At 42.2% G+C, this 18830-nt stretch overlaps 2 protein-coding genes across 2 annotated transcripts; both read right to left on the bottom strand.

Moving 5' to 3' along the window:
* Positions 1 to 1803: 1803 nt before the first annotated feature.
* LOC121576475 (zinc transporter ZIP3-like) lies at positions 1804 to 7317 on the bottom strand. The gene is made up of 3 exons (XM_041889639.1): positions 7273 to 7317; positions 4301 to 4633; positions 1804 to 3242 (listed from the first exon to the last, which is right to left on the bottom strand). Exons 2-3 carry the CDS (start codon positions 4508 to 4510, stop codon positions 2505 to 2507), a joined length of 948 nt encoding a protein of 315 aa, XP_041745573.1. The 5' UTR covers positions 4511 to 4633; positions 7273 to 7317; the 3' UTR covers positions 1804 to 2504.
* A 2919-nt stretch (positions 7318 to 10236) lies between these two features.
* LOC121576478 (small glutamine-rich tetratricopeptide repeat-containing protein alpha-like) lies at positions 10237 to 18783 on the bottom strand. Its single transcript, XM_041889641.2, has 12 exons — positions 18680 to 18783; positions 17868 to 18016; positions 17639 to 17742; positions 17462 to 17552; positions 15627 to 15726; positions 15338 to 15442; positions 15090 to 15225; positions 14947 to 15009; positions 11708 to 11745; positions 11383 to 11550; positions 11057 to 11179; positions 10237 to 10908 (listed from the first exon to the last, which is right to left on the bottom strand). The coding sequence occupies exons 2-11, from the start codon at positions 17965 to 17967 to the stop codon at positions 11068 to 11070; spliced, it is 1017 nt and encodes a 338-aa protein (XP_041745575.1). The 5' UTR covers positions 17968 to 18016; positions 18680 to 18783; the 3' UTR covers positions 10237 to 10908; positions 11057 to 11067.
* Positions 18784 to 18830: the final 47 nt, after the last annotated feature.

The following is an 18830-nucleotide window of genomic DNA, read 5'->3' as shown; positions in this document are numbered from 1 at the left end:
TGGGAGAATGTCATATGGTCAGATGAAACCAAAATATAACTTTTTGGTAAAAACTCAACTCGTCGTGTTTGGAGGACAAAGAATGCTGAGTTGCATCCAAAGAACACCATACCTACTGTGAAGCATGGGGGTGGAAACATCATGCTTTGGGGCTGTTTTTCTGCAAAGGGACCAGGACGACTGATCCGTGTAAAGGAAAGAATGAATGGGGCCATGTATCGTGAGATTTTGAGTGAAAACCTCCTTCCATCAGCAAGGGCATTGAAGATGAAACGTGGCTGGGTCTTTCAGCATGACAATGATCCCAAACACACCGCCCGGGCAACGAAGGAGTGGCTTCGTAAGAAGCATTTCAAGGTCCTGGAGTGGCCTAGCCAGTCTCCAGATCTCAACCCCATAGAAAATCTTTGGAGGGGAGTTGAAAGTCTGTGTTGCCCAGCGACAGACCCAAAACATCACTGCTCTAGAGGAGATCTGCATGGAGGAATGGGCCAAAATACCAGCAACAGTGTGTGAAAACCTTGTGAAGACTTACAGAAAACGTTTCACCTGTGTCATTGCCAACAAAGGGTATATAACAAAGTATTGAGAAACTTTTGTTATTGACCAAATACTTATTTTCCACCATAATTTGCAAATAAATTCATTAAAAATCCTACAATGTGATTTTCTGGATTTCTTTCTTCTCATTTTGTCTGTCATAGTTGACGTGTACCTATGATGAAAATTACAGGCCTCTCTCATCTTTTTAAGTGGGAGAACTTACACAATTGGTGGCTGACTAAATACTTTTTTTCCCCACTGTACATTTTCCTTCCTCATGATGCCATCTATTTTGTGAAGTGCACCAGTCTCTCCTGCAGCAAAGCACCCCCACAGCATGATGCTGCCACCCCCGTGCTTCACGGTTGGGATGGTGTTCTTCGGCTTGCAAGCAGCCCCCTTTTTCCTCCAAACATAACGATGGTCATTATGGCCAAACAGTTCTATTTTTGTTTCATCAGACCAGAGGATATTTCTCCAAAAAGTACGATCTTTGTCCCCATGTGCAGTTGCAAACCATAGTCTGGCTATTTTATGGCGTTTTTGGAGAAGTGGCTTCTTCCTTGCTGAGCGGCCTTTCCGGTTATGTCGATATAGGACCCGTTTTACTGTGGATATAGATACTTTTGTACCTGTTTCCTCCAGCATCTTCACAAGGTCCTTTGCTGTTGTTCTGGGATTGATTTGCACTTTTCGCACCAAAGTACGTTAATCTCTAGGAGACAGAACGCGTCTCCTTCCTGAGCGGTATGACGGCTGCGTGGTCCCATGGTGTTTATACTTGCGTACTATTGTTTGTACAGATGAACGTAGGACCTTAAACATTTGTAAATCGCTCCCAAGGATGAACCAGACTTGTGGAGGTCTACAGTTTTTTTCTGAGGTGTTGCCTGATTCCTTTTCATTTTCCCATGATGTCAAGCAAAGAGGCACTGAGGTAGGCCTTGAAATACATCCACAGGTACACCTCCAATTGACTCAGGTAGGCCTTGAAATACATCCACAGGTACACCTCCAATTGACTCAAATTATGTCAATTAGCCTATCAGAAGCTTCTAAAGCCATGACATCATTTTCTGGAATGTTCCAAGCTGTTTAAAGGCACAGTCAACTTAGTGTATGTAAACTTCTGACCCACTGGAATTGTGATACAGTGAATTATAAGTGAAATAATCTGTCTGTAAACAATTTTTGGAAAAACTACTTGTGTCATGCACAAAGTAGATGTCCTAACCGACTTGCCAAAACTATAATTTGTTAACAAGAAATGTGTGGAGTGGTTGAAAAATGAGTTTTAATGACTCCAACCTAAGTGTATGTAAACTTCCGACTTCCAACTGTATTTACAAATAGCATACTGACCATGGAAACAGCAGGTATAGACCAGACAGGGGAAAACATGAACAACACTTCAAATATGCACCACTGCATAATAACCACCATTATAACATTATCGTTCAACCACAAACATCAATATGTTTACATTTGTTACATATCACTGCAAGTAGTATTCTTATAAATGTTCTTCATTAAAAGGTTTCCTTTATGTTATAAGTAGGTTATCACTTCACTCGTCTTGCAAAATGCCAATAAGACAACAGTGTCTTTACTTGAAATGCTATGGAGTACTTATCCTGATATCTCTACATGAGTTTTAATCCTGTGTCTGGCAACGTATACAAAAGTATCCTGTCAAAGTGACTCACTTTACCATTACTACTCAATGGCAGGAACATGGAGTATTCCCTATGGCAGAAACTAAAACAGTAACGTAGCCTTAATAAGTAAGCAAACATGTTCCAGTGTAAATGCTAAGAAAAAAACAATTAAACTTGATTTACCACACCCCTTTACCAAAACCAAAAAAGTTTACTTTGGTAGTGTTGGTGTGCACAATGCAAAGTGTGGCCAGTAAGATCCTCATCGACATCTCAGTGCATTAAAAAGGCCTCTTCTGTCCATCACCACTTGATGAACATTAGGCCTGCTAGTACCCCATAGCCCAGTATAAGAAAGAGCACCTTTAGCAGTCTGTTATGTTTATCCTCCAGCTCCCGAGACAGGATCTCAAAGAAGGTGACAAAGAGGAAAGTCCCAGCAGCCAGGCCTTGGAGCACCACAGAGGCAATACTGCCTGCCAGGTTTTGGGCACTATTGATGCCCATGCCCAGTCCGATGCCAATGGGAATCATGAGGCTGACCGTTACACCGAGCTTGATGGCATCCCTCATGGGCAAAGCAGCTTTGGCCACACTCACCCCCAGAGCCACGGCGGCCAGGGTCTCGTGGATGCCCACCCCCAAGAAGAGGCTTCCCAGCTTGGCCCCATCCTCCTGGAGGCCCAGGGCCAGCCCCTCGAACACAGAATGGGCAGAGAGAGCCAGGACCAGGCTGGCCAGCCGCAGAGGCCCAGCTCTGGCCATCTCAGTGGGGCTGAGGTGTCCGTGGTGATGCCCATGGTGGTGGCCCACAGGGGAGCCCCGAGTGGGAGAAATGAATGGAGTGTCGTACTCAGAGTCGCTCCCAGCCTCGGATACCCCTGCGTTAAAGGTCTCCAGGTTGATGAATGATGGCTTTTCCTTCTTGAAGGTGAGCACTGCTTGCTCCACAAAAACTGTGAGGAAGAAGCCCAGCATCATCATGGTCTCTGCCAGGGGGTAGTCTGTGGTTATATTCACCAGCTTAAGGACCTCGTCCACCTAAAGAAACAACACTCAGTAAATTAACATCAGCATATAAACATTCTACTTCTATTCTACAACAGCAAAGTGGTTGTCGGAATATATTGGAGTGGCTTCTCAACAGGGCTTCTTTCTTCCAAACTGCTTCTGAGAGCCTGACTATTTTATTTAATTTATTTAACCAGGGAAAAACACATTGAGACCTAGGTCTCATTTGCAAATGTGCCCTGGGAACAATACAGAAAATTAAATTATACTCTATTTAATACACAAAATTAAATAAATAGCAAATATTATATACACAAACAATCAAACAAAACAAACACATTTATCAATGTAAAAATCCCTAGCCTTTCTCCTAAACTGACCCTGAGACAACAACACATCCAAATGAAACGTTACTTGGAGATTATTCCACAAGATAGGGGCCTGGTAGGAAAAGGCAGATTTACCCAACTCTGTGGATACACGTGGAGTCTCCAGCATTAACCAACCCTGTGATCTAGTGTTGTAATCCGAGTTTCTATATTTCAACAATAATGTTAAGTAAATTGGTAGTTTATTGAGTAAGGCTTTATAAACAAAAACAGAATAATTAAGTGACCTCCTTTTTTTTTGGCGAGGTCCAACCAACTTTATGATAAAGGATGCAGTGGTGAGTGTCAAAACTATCAGATGTTATAAAACAAAGTGCGCTACGATATATTGTGTCCAAGGGCTTCAAAACACTGGTAGCTGCATTAATGTATATAATATCGCCATAATCTAACAGGAATGAATGTAGACTGAATTATCTGTTTTCTACTGGTTAATGAAAGGCTATGGGAGGGGGCAACACAGTAAGAGATTTTATCAATCAATCAAACCAACCAACATTTTAGACTTACACACTGAAGAAGGCTGTAAAGCAGTGAAATTAATTGAAAACATTGAATAATTAAGTAAGCTTTATGCGACATCTTCTTGAGTGCGAACCCATTACACCTCTTTGTTTGACTGAATTGACAGGTTTTACACACCAGCCAAGCCTCTTGGAGAGCGCGACGGTTCTCTTCTGGTAAGACATGGCTACCTACCTTGTTTCTTACTGCTGGCAAAAGAGCATTGAAGCAAGTGGCCAGAAATACACCACCTCCAAAAGAATTGCAGAGTGCAAGAGCCTTCCTGTAGCTTTGGGCTTTCTCATAGTCCACCTGCATCATCAGGCGCACTGGGACAAGAATCCCAGCCAACATAAGAGCAAACACCCCCAGAAGGCAAAGGACCTTGGCCACTACTAGCTCCATTATGTCCAGATATGGTATTACTCAGTAATATGAATGGCACATAATCCTCAAAGCCTTCTCTTCCTTTTCTCTGTCAGGTCACAGAGAGTGGTCTTGTCATCCTGGTCCAAGAGACAATTCCAGCTGTGACATGAGCAACAAATGAAAAAGAAAAATGTCAAAGATGTGCAAACAAATTAGGTAAACTTTTAGTTTTATTCATGACAGTCAGTCAGAAACTAGAACAGCCAGCTAGCTATCATTTAACTAAGCTAATATGATCAGCTTGTTGACTGGTTTGATTCAACATGATCACAGCTGTGATAGCTAGATGTGCAATCTTGAATGTTGCAAAGAATAATATATAGCTGGGCAATATGGACAAAAATCCATATTGCAATAAATTGCCTGAAGTTATGCGTAACGATAAATAGAACGATACGTTTATAAAAATGTTTTATAATATCCCATTAACAATCACCCATATTAGCAAACGTATTTCATTTTAAACTTCACATTTCTTTAGTATAGGCTACTTATCGTAATGAACGATATCAGCAAAATGCCTGCGATAAGTGATTGGTGTCGATCATTTCCGGTGTATCTCCCAGATCTAGTATAATCTTTAATATTGCATACCAAGCATATCTATGTACAGATTTGCTCGAGAACTCAAGTGTTTTTCAGTTACAACACTTTTCTGGCATCCACAGGTGTTTGGAGAACGCTAGATAGCTTACAAGCACAGGTGGTCGCCTCTGTATTCCGCCTGTCTTTAGTAAATAAGCGCTGTAAAATGGAAATATGGCCGTGAGGGAACCTAACCTTATAAAAGGTGTGTATTAATGCAACCTTTAAAAAAAAAAAGTATTATTATTTCTCGCTGACATGAAAGATAAGGTCCTTATGTTTCCAAAACTGTATTGCAAGTGATGCTTGATAACGTCCAGACCGAGCAAGGCTCGTAAAAAAAAAAACCTGGACGGAAGATACCTCCGTGAAGAGAAGCTAGAGTTAACATCTATGAATAGGCTATGTACAGATCAGACAAAACATAACCTTAAACAATTTGTGATTATGGGTCTTTAAATAAATTAATGGGGCCAATGTGTGACATTTGGATACACATTTCTAAATGGTTTGAAACAAAAATAAAAATGTTTTTTATGCAGTTCCACATGTGTACTTAGAGGAATATATGCAAACTGGCCCATAACTCCACCTATACAACAACATAGGCCTAAGACTATACATCCTTTAAACAGGATTCATACAGGTATTGGTAAGTCAAATTCAATGACTTTTTCAAGCACTTATTGTAATTTTCAAGGACCTCAATGTTATACAATTGAATAATTTACATAATTGCACATATAGGGCCTAATGTAGACCTATGGTTTTAAATTGCAGGTGTAACATGGAAACCAAAATGTATTTGTCATAATAATATGCAATTTAGCAGGGATGTAGCTCAGTTGGTAGAGCATGGCGTTTGCAACGCCAGGGTTGTGGGTTCGATTCCCACGGGGGGCCAGTATGAAAAAAACAAAAAAACATGTATGCATTCACTAACTGTAAGTCGCTCTGGATAAGAGCGTCTGCTAAATGACAAAAATGTAATGTAAATGTAGCAGACGCTTTTATCCAAGGCGACTTACAGTCATGCGTGCATAAATTTTTGTGTATGGGTGGTCCCGGGGATCGAACCCACTACCTTGGCGTTACAAGCGCCGTGCTCTACCAGCTGAGCTACAGAGGACCAGATCGTATTGTGAAAAAGCCCACTAGGCTATGTCATTTGTTGTCATTATATCCAATGAGATCCAATGGGGACCCAGGCACAACTGTCTTCATCAGTTTAATGAATAGACCAATATATTCTGGACATTCCTCGCGAACACCTTTTTTCAAGCACTTGGGCTGTGTCTGCTGTTGCATCGCATGCACCATCACAACAGCTGTTCGTCACTTGACTGTCATTCAGAAAATTCCTTCTGGATCAAATGATGACGTGTGAAAAAAGGATAGACTATCACGGCTTAAACAGCTCGACACCAAATGCAAATCCTACAAGTATTATGCGTCATTATTGAAGAACCACGTTAATGACAGTATCGATTTAGTTTTTAAGTATCAACGTAGTGACTCTTTCGGTTAGAAGCATTCGATTTTGCAATCACATACATTTTTTTTGAGAGATCTGAGATCTCTATACAAAAAAACAGTCCGAGAGCTAGATTCAGGATTCTTACACGGTTCAAGTTGAATGTCTAATTTAACTGATTATTGCTTAATATATGATATAACTACAATTTACACTGCCATAAATGCAAGGACAGAAAAGTAATGTTTTAAGACACCAACCATGAGAATTGGTTAATCATAGGATTTAAAATCAACTCGTGACTTTTTTTTAAAAATATTGCTATGTACCCCACTTATATCTTAATGAAATGACATGAAAATAATTAGCATATTATTATCAATGATTTATCAACAGCTGTAACAAAGTTGTCCACCGTAGGAAATCCTCACTGGTACCGTAGTTTATAAAAAAAATACCCTTATAGCTAAACTAGCACGCATGTCAACATAAATGGCATATTAACATAACATTAGCAAATTATCGGGGCGACCAGTTGATAAACACAGCTTTCTAAGGGGATGCTAGCTATCATTAATATTCATTTGCGTCACATTGCAAGCTTCTCCAGCAGCTGAAACGTATATAATCATTTCTATCGAGCTTTTCGACGAGGAATATGAAATAGCTCTACACTGACCTTTCACAGCTTTTTCCTCGTTCTCGTGACACTTCCTGTTCACACGACGAAAACGTTTCTGATTGGTGGAGATGCTTTCAAGACAACTGGGTAAAATCATGACGTCAGTGATCTTCAGGTCGGAAAGACGAAAATGAGGTAAAAAGTACACAAAAAAAAACACACACAAAAATATTTTAAAAACATTTTTTTTTTTAAACAAGAGGAAGAGGCTCAAACTCAGTCATGGCTAGAAGGATTACCGATTTTGTGAAAGTGACGTCATAGTCCCGTCTGCTCCACTCGCGCGGACATAGATAGAGGTGCATCAGGAATAGTACACTGCTCAAAAAAATAAAGGGAACACTTAAACAACACATCCTAGATCTGAATGAATGAAATAATCTTATTAAATACTTTTTTCTTTACATAGTTGAATGTGCTGACAACAAAATCACACAAAAATTATCAATGGAAATCAAATTTATCAACCCATGGAGGTCTGGATTTGGAGTCACCCTCAAAATTAAAGTGGAAAACACACTACAGGCTGATCCAACTTTGATGTAATGTCCTTAAAACAAGTCAAAATGAGGCTCAGTAGTGTGTGTGGCCTCCACGTGCCTGTATGACCTCCCTACAACGCCTGGGCATGCTCCTGATGAGGTGGTGGATGGTCTCCTGAGGGATCTCCTCCCAGACCTGGACTAAAGCATCCGCCAACTCCTGGACAGTCTGTGGTGCAACGTGGCGTTGGTGGGTGGAGCGAGACATGATGTCCCAGATGTGCTCAATTGGATTCAGGTCTGGGGAACGTGCGGGCCAGTCCATAGCATCAATGCCTTCCTCTTGCAGGAACTGCTGACACACTCCAGCCACATGAGGTCTAGCATTGTCTTGCATTAGGAGGAACCCAGGGCCAACCGCACCAGCATATGGTCTCACAAGGGGGTCTGAGGATCTCATCTCGGTACCTAATGGCAGTCAGGCTACCTCTGGCGAGCACATGGAGGGCTGTGCGGCCCCCCAAAGAAATGCCACCCCACACCATGACTGATCCACCGCCAAACCGGTCATGCTGGAGGATGTTGCAGGCAGCAGAAAGTTCTCCACGGCGTCTCCAGACTCTGTCACGTCTGTCACATGTGCTCAGTGTGAACCTGCTTTCGTCTGTGAAGAGCACAGGGCGCCAGTGGCGAATTTGCCAATCTTGGTGTTCTCTGGCAAATGCCAAACGTCCTGCACGGTGTTGGGCTGTAAGCACAACCCCCAGCTGTGGACGTCGGGCCCTCATACCACCCTCATGGAGTCTGTTTCTGACCGTTTGAGCAGACACATGCACATTTTGCAGGGCTCTGGCAGTGCTCCTCCTGCTCCTCCTTGCACAAAGGCGGAGGTAGCGGTCCTGCTGCTGGGTTGTTGCCCTCCTACGGCCTCCTCCACGTCTCCTGATGTAGTGGCCTGTCTCCTGGTAGCGCCTCCATGCTCTGGACACTACGCTGACAGACACAGCAAACCTTCTTGCCACAGCTCGCATTGATGTGCCATCCTGGATGAGCTGCACTACCTGAGCCACTTGTGTGGGTTGTAGACTCCATCTCATGGTACCATTAGAGTGAAAGCACCGCCAGCATTCAAAAGTGACCAAAACATCAGCCAGGCAGCATAGGAACTGAGAAGTGATCTGTGGTCACCACCTGCAGAACCACTCCTTTATTGGGGGTGTCTTGCTAATTGCCTATAATTTCCACCTGTTGTCTATTCCATTTGCACAACAGCATGTGAAATTTGTCAATCATTGTTGCTTCCTAAGTGGACAGTTTGATTTCACAGAAGTGTGATTGACTTGCAGTTACATTGTGTTGTTTAAGTGTTCCCTTTATTTTTTTGAGCAGTGTATATTTATTGGTGAATTGTAGCTAGCCAGCAAGTGATTCTGTGGAAATCAAGTAGTCTGCTGTAGAACTCGACGCTGTGTAAGACGCACTTGTTGTAGTGAACCGGACTATGACGTATCTTTTACAAAATCTGTGTTCCTTTTAGCCATGACCGCCCAACTCGGCGGACAATCGGTCTCCCTCCACCCTCCAGCAGGAGGAGGTTTTTCGTTGTTTCGCCCACCAAGCAAGGCGTTTTAGTATGGAGGCCAATGAGTGTCGAATTTGGTCAACAAAACAATTAATGGCTTATTTGATCGAATAGAAGTTTCGTAATGCTTAAGTTATGTGTACTGATATAAATAGGACACGTGACATCCCGGCAACGTTGAGAAACAACACTATAGCGAAGTTGTCTCGCGATGGCTATGCATATTCATGAAATTAGTCTATAGAGTATTAAAACATGATTACAATAATGAGATGTATCCACCAATCCAAAGAAAGGATAGGTGGGCGCTAGACATCCGTGCTGCTTTGTGGATGACTCCCCCCATTGTTAGGGCGGAGAGACATGCATCTTATTAGTATATCCATAATCTTTGGTTGTAGAAAGATGCCAGAGTCTCCGACTTGGAATTCCGAGTTGGATGACCATTCCAAACGATTTTCCCAGTAAGAGCTCGTTTTTTTACGCGAGTTCCCAGTTGTCTTGAACACACTGAAGTTGGAGATTTACGAGTTCCCAGTTGTTTTGAACGCGGCAAAAGCTTGCCATGAGCTAAGTGATGATGTTTCGTGGAAAGGGCTTTTGTAAACTGAGGTCTCCAGTTGACTAAGGTTTCTCTGCTGTAAATGTATTACATTTAAACTCCGGAGTTTACTTCTTTTTTTTGTGTGCTAAATGCATCAATATCATCAATGCAATGCAGCTTTTAGCTTTATGTTTCAGTGTGGGGTCAATTCCATCTTCAGTCAAGTCAAATAAATAATTTCAATTCACTAATATTTTCTAAATGGAATTTCCAATTCATCAATTTAATTTCAATTTATTTCCTGAGTTGAAATAGATAACAAATAGGTTTAAAATCAAGCAAACATGTTAGGCTAATTTATCAGTATGATTTAATCAAAGATTGTGAACAAAAACGTCAGCCACCCATGTTAGAAAAAACAAAAACAGTGTAACACTGACATACCCATTACAAAATAAGTGTATAATGCTTAAACAACTCCTGGACTACAGAGGACACAAATAGGTCCTATTTGAAATGCTCAATTTAAATTCCCATAATGTTGACAGTACTCTAGATACCATCCCTGCAAGCAGTATTTCTCTGTACAAATAGATGCTTCTCAAAATGTATATGGCTGCTGAACTGTATTATCGCATAATAATCTCAAGGTGTTTCTGTGTACCTGAACTGACAAAGCTCAAGTGATGCAGCTGCATTTAGTCCACTGGGGGGACTAAATGACAACAGTCCACTGGCAGGAATTAGTAACATGAAACACCTAAACCAAGTGCTACACTGGTGTGACATTGCAGTGCAACTGATGTGACACCCCAATCAATCCAGACACTTCGGACTAGATATCTGTTGACAACAGGTTTATCAAATTTCATCATCTCTGCAAGGTTTTGTTGATCAGTTTCCTTTAAGACGGGGGCGGAGCACACATGCAATAACTACTCAGTGATAAAGCTTTTTGTCCATGGAGTTGGGAGATTTAAAAAAAAGGACAGCATCTCTTCTTTTTTCCACACGCAAATCTTCCTCTGTCAGAAAAGGGAGATCAGACCATTTTATGATTAGCTCTACATGTGCGCTTTGTAAAGGTGAACAAAAAACACATTGCAAAAACAACCCAGTACGACTCTACGATACATGGACCAACCCATAACCATTTAAAAATGTTAATCTTACCCATCTGAGGGTCAAGGTTGCTCTTCGTTGCTACCGCTAGGTGTCCGGCTGTGAATTTGACTCCTCAGCTGTTCAATTAGCTCTGGGTTCTGCTGTTGCATCTGCTGTGCAAATTGTTGGCCCCTAAATGGACATGGACACAGCGAGGTGATGGAATGGCAGTTACCAAGTACAAGTCACAAAAACATGAATGCATTGAATCAATGCATTTTATTAATACTCACAGATGTTAAATGCTTTCATGTCTTTATCACTGATGCCATGGGTATAATACAATATACAAGTACTATTTGGCACAGACTGAGTAGAGCTGGTGGTAGACTTACGCTTGGATGAGACCAAAGATGTCACCTGGTCCCGCTCCCCCTACTCCAACTCCTGCTGCCGGTCCGGCTCCTAACCCTAACCCTGGTCCGGCTCCTAACCCAGGCCCTATTCCAGGCGCTGCTGGAGCTCCCATTGGCCCGTAAGCCCCTGACATCATCCCCGACATCCTGTACAACACAGACAAGAAAGGTGGTATATTCTCTACATTCATTTACTTTAAAAGCTCCCTACATTTCACAAGTAATTGTGGAATCTCATTTACAAAGTCCTTGTGCTACATCTAAAAAAAAAATATATTTGATAGACAATTAATGGATAACTTACAGTTGCTGTACTTGTGGGTTGTTCATCAAACCGGATGCCTAGGACAAAGCAGCCGTAACAATGTCAATACGATTTCTAATTTGGTAAACCTTTTCTACATATGCTGTGTTCATGACATCTCATCAATTCATAAATACGAGCATACAACTGGGAAAAATCCAGTTGAACGCCCCTCCAACTAATAATTACTAGTGGGAAACTCATTGAAAACATGTTTTTAGAAATGTCTGCACATTTATTGAAAATGAAATACAGAAATATCTAATTGACAAAAGTATTCACACCCCTGAGTCAATACTTTGTAGAAGCACCTTTGGCAGCAAATACAGCTGTGAGTCTTTCTGGGCAAGTCTCTAAGAGCTTTCCACACCTGTATTGTGCAACTTTTGCCCATCATTCTTCTAAAAATTATTCAAGCTCTGTCAAATTGGTTAAATTGGTTGTTGATCATTGCTAGACAACCATTTTCAGGTCTTGCCATAGATTTAAGTCAAAACTGTAAATCGACCACTCAGGAACATTCACTGTCTTGGTAAGCAACTCCAGTGTAGATTTGGCCTTGTGTTTTAGGTTATTGTCCTGCTGAAAGGTGAATTAATCTCCCAGTGTCTGGTGGAAAGCAGACTGAACCATGATTACAAGCACACCCATAACATGATGCAGCCACCATTATGCTTGAAAATATGGAGTGTGGTACTCAGTAATGCGTTGTATTGGATTTGTCCCAAACATAACACTTTGTATTCAGGACAAAAATCTAAATTGCTTTACCACATTTATTGCAGTATTACTTTAGTGCCTTGTTGCAAACAGGATGCATAATATAATATAATAATAATATGCCATTTAGCAGACGCTTTTATCCAAAGCGACTTACAGTCATGCGTGCATACATTTTTTTTTTGTGTATGGGTGGTCCCGGGGATCGAACCCACTACCTTGGCGTTATAAGCGCCGTGCTCTACCAGCTGAGCTACAGAGGACCACATGCATGTTTGTGAATATTTTTATTCTGTACAGGCTTCCTTCTTTTCACTCTGTTAATTAGGTTAGTATTGTGGTGTTTTCTCCTATCACAGCCATTAAACTCTGTAACTGTTTTAAAGTCACCATTGGCCTCATGGTGAAATCTGAGCGGTTTCCTTCCTCTCTGGAAACTGAGTTAGGAAGTTTGCCTGTATCTTTGTAGTGACTGGGTGTATTGATACACCATCCAGTGTGTAATTAATAAATTCACCATGCTCAAAGGGATATTCAATATCTGCTCTATTTTACCCATCTACCAATAGGAGCCCTTCTTTGTTTTAGTTAACGGTGCACTGTGAAGAAATCGCACCGCCATTTTATGGGTGCTAAAATTCTTATAGGTCGCCTAATTTCAGTTTGTGACAAAACAAGCAAGTATAGTGTAGAGAATCATTGTACCATCTACACCGCTGTGAAATATATTTTCCATAACCAAAAATATAGTATTTTCAGGTGTTTCAGGTGTACTGGTGTACAAAACCTAAAGTAAAAGACGCAAAAATGAAATGTAAGAATGGGAAGCACAGAAATAGCGCACATAGAACATATCTACTGCTTTTTAGACTTGCTTTCAATGAGAATGACAGATCTATAACTCATACAGTGGGGGAAAAAAGTATTTGATCCCCTGCTGATTTTGTACGTTTGCCCACTGACAAAAAAATGATCAGTCTATAATTTTAATGGTAATGGTAAAATCCAGAAAAACGCATGTCAAAAATGTTATAAATTGATTTGCATTTTAATGAGGGAAATAAGTATTTGACCCCCTCAATCAGAAAGATTTCTGTCTCCCAGGTTTCTTTTATACAGGTAAGTCACTCTTAAAGGCAGTGCTCCTAATCTCAGCTTGTTACCTGTATAAAAGACACCTGTCCACAGAAGCAATCAATCAGATTCCAAACTCTCCACCATGGCCAAGACCAAAGAGCTCTCCAAGGATGTCAGGGACAAGATTGTAGACCTACACAAGCCTGGAATGGGCTACAAGACCATCGCCAAGCAGCTTGGTGAGAAGGTGACAACAGTTGGTGCGATTATATGCAAATGGGAGAAACACAAAATAACGGTCTCCCTCGGCCTGGGGCTCCATGCAAGATCTCACCTTGTGGAGTTGCAATGATCATGAGAACGGTGAGGAATCAGCCCAGAACTACACGGGAGGATCTTGTCAATGATCTCAAGGCAGCTGGGACCATAGTCACCAAGAAAACAATTGGTAACACACTACGCCGTGAAGGACTGAAATCCTGCAGCGCCCGCAAGGTCCCCCTGCTCAAGAAAGCACATATACATGCCCGTCTGAAGTTTGCCAATGAACATCTGAATGATTCAGAGGAGAACTGGGTGAAAGTGTTGTGGTCAGATGAGACCAAAATGGAGCTCTTTGGCATCAACTCAACTCACCGTGTTTGGAGGAGGAGGAATGCTGCCTATGACCCCAAGAACACCATCCCCACCGTCAAACATGGAGGTAGAAACATTATGCTTTGGGGGTGTTTTTCTGCTAAGGGGACAGGACAACTTCACTGCATCAAAGGGACGATGGACGGGGCCATGTACCGTCAAATCTTGGGTGAGAACCTCCTTCCCTCAGCCAGGGCATTGAAAATGGGTCGTGGATGAGTATTCCAGCATGACAATGACCCAAAACACAAGGCCAAGGCAACAAAGGAGTGGCTCAAGAAGAAGCACACTAAGGTCCTGGAGTGGCCTAGCCAGTCTCCAGACCTTAATCCCATAGAAAATCTGTGGAGGGAGCTGAAGGTTCGAGTTGCCAAACGTCAGCCTCGAAACCTTAATGACTTGGAGAAGATCTGCAAAGAGGAGTGGGACAAAATCCCTCCTGAGATGTGTGCAAACCTGGTGGTCAACTACAAGAAACGTCTGACCTCTGTGATTGCCAACAAGGGTTTTGCCACCAAGTACTAAGTCATGTTTTGCAGAGGGGTCAAATACTTATTTCCCTCATTAAAATGCAAATCAATTTATAACATTTTTGACATGCGTTTTTCTGGATTTTGTTGTTGTTATTCTGTCCCTCACTGTTCAAATAAACCTACCATTAAAATTATAGACTGCTCATTTCTTTGTCAGTGGGCAAACGTACAAAATCAGCAGGGGATCAAATACTTTTTTCCCTCACTGCATGTCTATTTGAATTTGGTCAGGTCACCCAAAAAGTTACATATTACAGCTTTCATGGAACTCACCATGTTCATGAAACCAGGGTTACTGAGCAAACCAGCCAGATCAACTCCTCCCATTCCTCCTGTCTGAAGAAAAAAAAATAATAACACGATCAACAATTATATATTATGTATTCTCCATAGTGGTTGAGATGTAATCAACTTACTGGGCTTGGAGTCTCCATTTTCTGCTCTGCTATTTTCAGGTTGGATTTGTAGGTGTCGTTCTCTGGGTCCAACTCCAGGGCTTTCTTGTAATAACCTACAGATTCTGTGTGTTTGTTTAAACTGGCTAGAGCCAACCTGGAAGCATGGGACGTTTGAAGTCAATGTATGTTCAATCATCAGTCAATAACAAAGCAGCAACACAGTGGCCCATGTCCACGGTAACATTGAACGCTAGGGTCTAACCTACCCCATTCTTCCATATGCTTTGCTGTAGTTTGGGTCAATCCCAATGGCAAGTTCACAGTCCTGAACTGCTCCAGCGTAGTTGCCTAGTTTGCTGTATGCAGCAGCCCTAGCAAAAACAAGTCCATACAATTAGCAGTACTTCACATAAAAACAAAAGCGTGAATACATTTTTATTGCTTTACTAAAGCTGCACACATGCGTGAATATCCACAAAATTTGCATTTGGACATACACAATTTGTGACTAATAGTCACAGAGTCCTCCAAGTTTAAGAGTGTGTTGGTCAATACCTGTTGCAGTAGTAAACTGCATTCCGGGGGTTTATGGCAATAGCCTTTGAGTAGAATTCCACAGCTGCCCCAAATTTCTCAACCTTCATTTGATCATTGCCTGCCATAAAGAAAATACAAATATTATAGGCCTACAAACAGCTCTTAACATTACATATGAAGAGAGCTAAGTTCACATCAGGGAAACTTTAGAGGGAGCGCAACGCTCCATATGATATGTGGATCTGTTCACATCAGGGGAACTGAGCAGGATGGAACGACTTTTGTGGAACTTCACATCTCCATTTGTCGCGTTTACATTCAATAGCATCTTTGCATCACATGATTATGCATAGTATTGACGTCAGATGGAAGGACCAATGACACAGATGGTAAACACATGATTCTGCCAGTGTGTTTGTACTAAGTTGAGGATCTTAGACTCAATGTTCATATCTGTTGATAATATTGGAGTCAGACTGCTGAAGGTATACAGACCAAGGACAGGGATTGTTGCTATTATTTTATCATGAGTCTTCCTGATGTTGTGAGATTCTTTCTGGTGTTGACAGAACACTGGAGCTGTGAGAAGAATATCAGGGCCGGCTTACAGAAAGCAGTTGTAGCACTAGAGCTACAGTTGGTAGAGCATGGCGCTTGCAACGCCAGGGTTGTGGGTTCGTTTCCCACGGGGGGCCAGTATGAAAAAATGTATGCACTCACTAACTGTAAGTCGCTCTGGATAAGAGCGTCTGCTAAATAACTAAAATGTAAAATGTATGGGGGAAATGAATTGCTGCAGTATAGCCTTTCCACTCCGTTGTGTCCTCCTCCCAGAGTGCGAAGAGCCTTGGCGTGACCCTGGACAACACCCTGTCGTTCTCCGCTAACATCAAGGCGGTGACCCGATCCTGTAGGTTCATGCTCTACAACATTCGGAGAGTACGACCCTGCCTTACACAGGAAGCGGCACAGGTCCTAATCCAGGCACTTGTCATCTCCCGTCTGGATTACTGCAACTCGCTGTTGGCTGGGCTCCCTGCCTGTGCCATTAAACCCCTACAACTCATCCAGAATGCCGCAGCCCGTCTGGTGTTCAACCTTCCCAAGTTCTCTCACGTCACCCCGCTCCTCTGCACACTCCACTGGCTTCCAGTTGATGCTCGCATCTGCTACAAGACCATGGTGCTTGCCTACGGAGCTGTGAGGGGAACGGCACCTCCGTACCTTCAGGCTCTGATCAGTCCCTACACCCAAACGAGGGCATTGCGTTCATCCACCTCTGGCCTCCCTACCTCTGCGGAAGCACAGTTCCCGCTCAGCCCAGTCAAAACTGTTCGCTGCTCTGGCACCCCAATGGTGGAACAAGCTCCCTCACGACGCCAGGACAGCGGAGTCACTCACCACCTTCCGGAGACACTTGAAACCCCACCTCTTTAAGGAATACCTGAGATAGGATAAAGTAATCCTTCTACCCCCCCTTACCCCACCCCAAAGAAAAAAATAAACATATTGTAAAGTGGTTGTCCCACTGGCTATAAGGTGAATGCACCAATTTGTACGTCGCTCTGGATAAGAGCGTCTGCTAAATGACGTAAATGTAAATTTAATTATGAGTACACGATGCATGGAATGTTAAGGTATAAGTTTATGAAAATGTGTAATCTTATTTTAAAGAATGTAGTTCTGTCCTTGAGCTGTTCTTGTGTATTAATGTTCCATAATATGTTATGTTTTATGTGGACCTCAGGAAGAGTAGCTACTGCTTTAGCAGTAGCTAATGGGGATCCTAATAAAATACTTAAGCTGAAAGTGAAGACTGAGTAATGCACAAACTATTACAGGGGAGGTCCTACCGTCAGTTTTGAGTCTCTCTGCCTCTGCTACTTCCTCCTCAGTGGGGGAATCTGTGGCTGTGTTTATTTTCACCTGGGGGGTATCTGGATGCTGCAACAGACAGTCAACACATCTGAGACAAAAAGCTATTGACCACATAATCACCTTCATATTAAGTGGACATCTTTTGAGTCTACCTTCTGTGTCGCAGAGGCAAAAATCTCTGGTAATGTTTGAGTGACAGATAGGGTCTGGTCGTCGGTCGAGACCTCGAAGGCCGTCTCCAGGCATTGGACTGCAACTGGAAAATAATCAGATGTTGAGGAAAGGCAATGACACCGACTGGACACAGTTGAGTCCCTGGTCATCGTCCAACATAGGGTGTGAACCCATCCCCTCAGAATTAATCTTGGCTTCCCAACGTACCTTCTAAACTTTCCTGAGCATCTGACGATAGACTCCCAGAGCCCAGTTGATCATGAAGAAACTGAATGATGGAGATGGCAAGACGCTTTGTGTCTGTCATTTTGGATTGAGGTCCAAACCTCTCAGTAGAATGTGTGTTGTGAGGGCCCCTGATGAAGAAAGAAAGATAATGAGATGATGTTGTAGGTCTAAAAAAAACATATCCATTGTAAATAACTTGCAACTGGTTGGGATTAATTGTAGCTATAACAGTAATTTAGAGGATACATTATAACAAAGAAGCCTATACGTTACCATCTGTTTAAATATCGGACTAAAGCTCACCATGGAGTGGCGTTTAGTCCGTTTGTGATTATAGATAGTTTCGTTTCTTAATCCTAGGCTAATAGCTAGCTAGCTTGTTAGTAAGTATGTTGACTTGGCAGGTGACGTTGCTAGCTAGCTAGAATGTTCTAGCAAGTTGCTTATGGTCGGCTGCTAACTAATGCTAATACGGCTAACACAGCTAAATTGGCCTACCATGTGAAAGCCCTCCGTGTATTGCCAAATTAACAGACGAGCTAGTCTTGCTTACGTGCAATGGAGCTGGTTAAATTTACGTGGATAACTTAACTAGGGCTAACTGGGTTTCTTGCTTGTAGCTATATAGCTAGCTTAGCATTGCTGACATGACGCCAATAACAAAAGGCTTTCTGAGCACTTTACCCTGATTTACTCAACCAACAGATAGCTATGTGGTTTAAAGCACGTTTAGCTATGCCACACAACATAAGATATATACAAATATGTTAGCTAGCAATAATTATACTTACCAGTTGCCTTTGCTTCAGATGTTCCTTGCAGTAGCTGGTGGTGATAGCAAAAATGGTGTTGACTTTCGTCGCATGTGTTATACGTCATAACTGCGAAGCCTGAAGCATGCGTCCCTACCTCAGTGTGCGTGCCTCCAATTTTGACTTTGTG

Source organism: Coregonus clupeaformis, chromosome 11 (genome assembly GCF_020615455.1).
Source record: "Coregonus clupeaformis isolate EN_2021a chromosome 11, ASM2061545v1, whole genome shotgun sequence".
NCBI lineage: Eukaryota > Metazoa > Chordata > Actinopteri > Salmoniformes > Salmonidae > Coregonus > Coregonus clupeaformis.
This window is presented reverse-complemented; position numbering and strand designations above follow the sequence as displayed.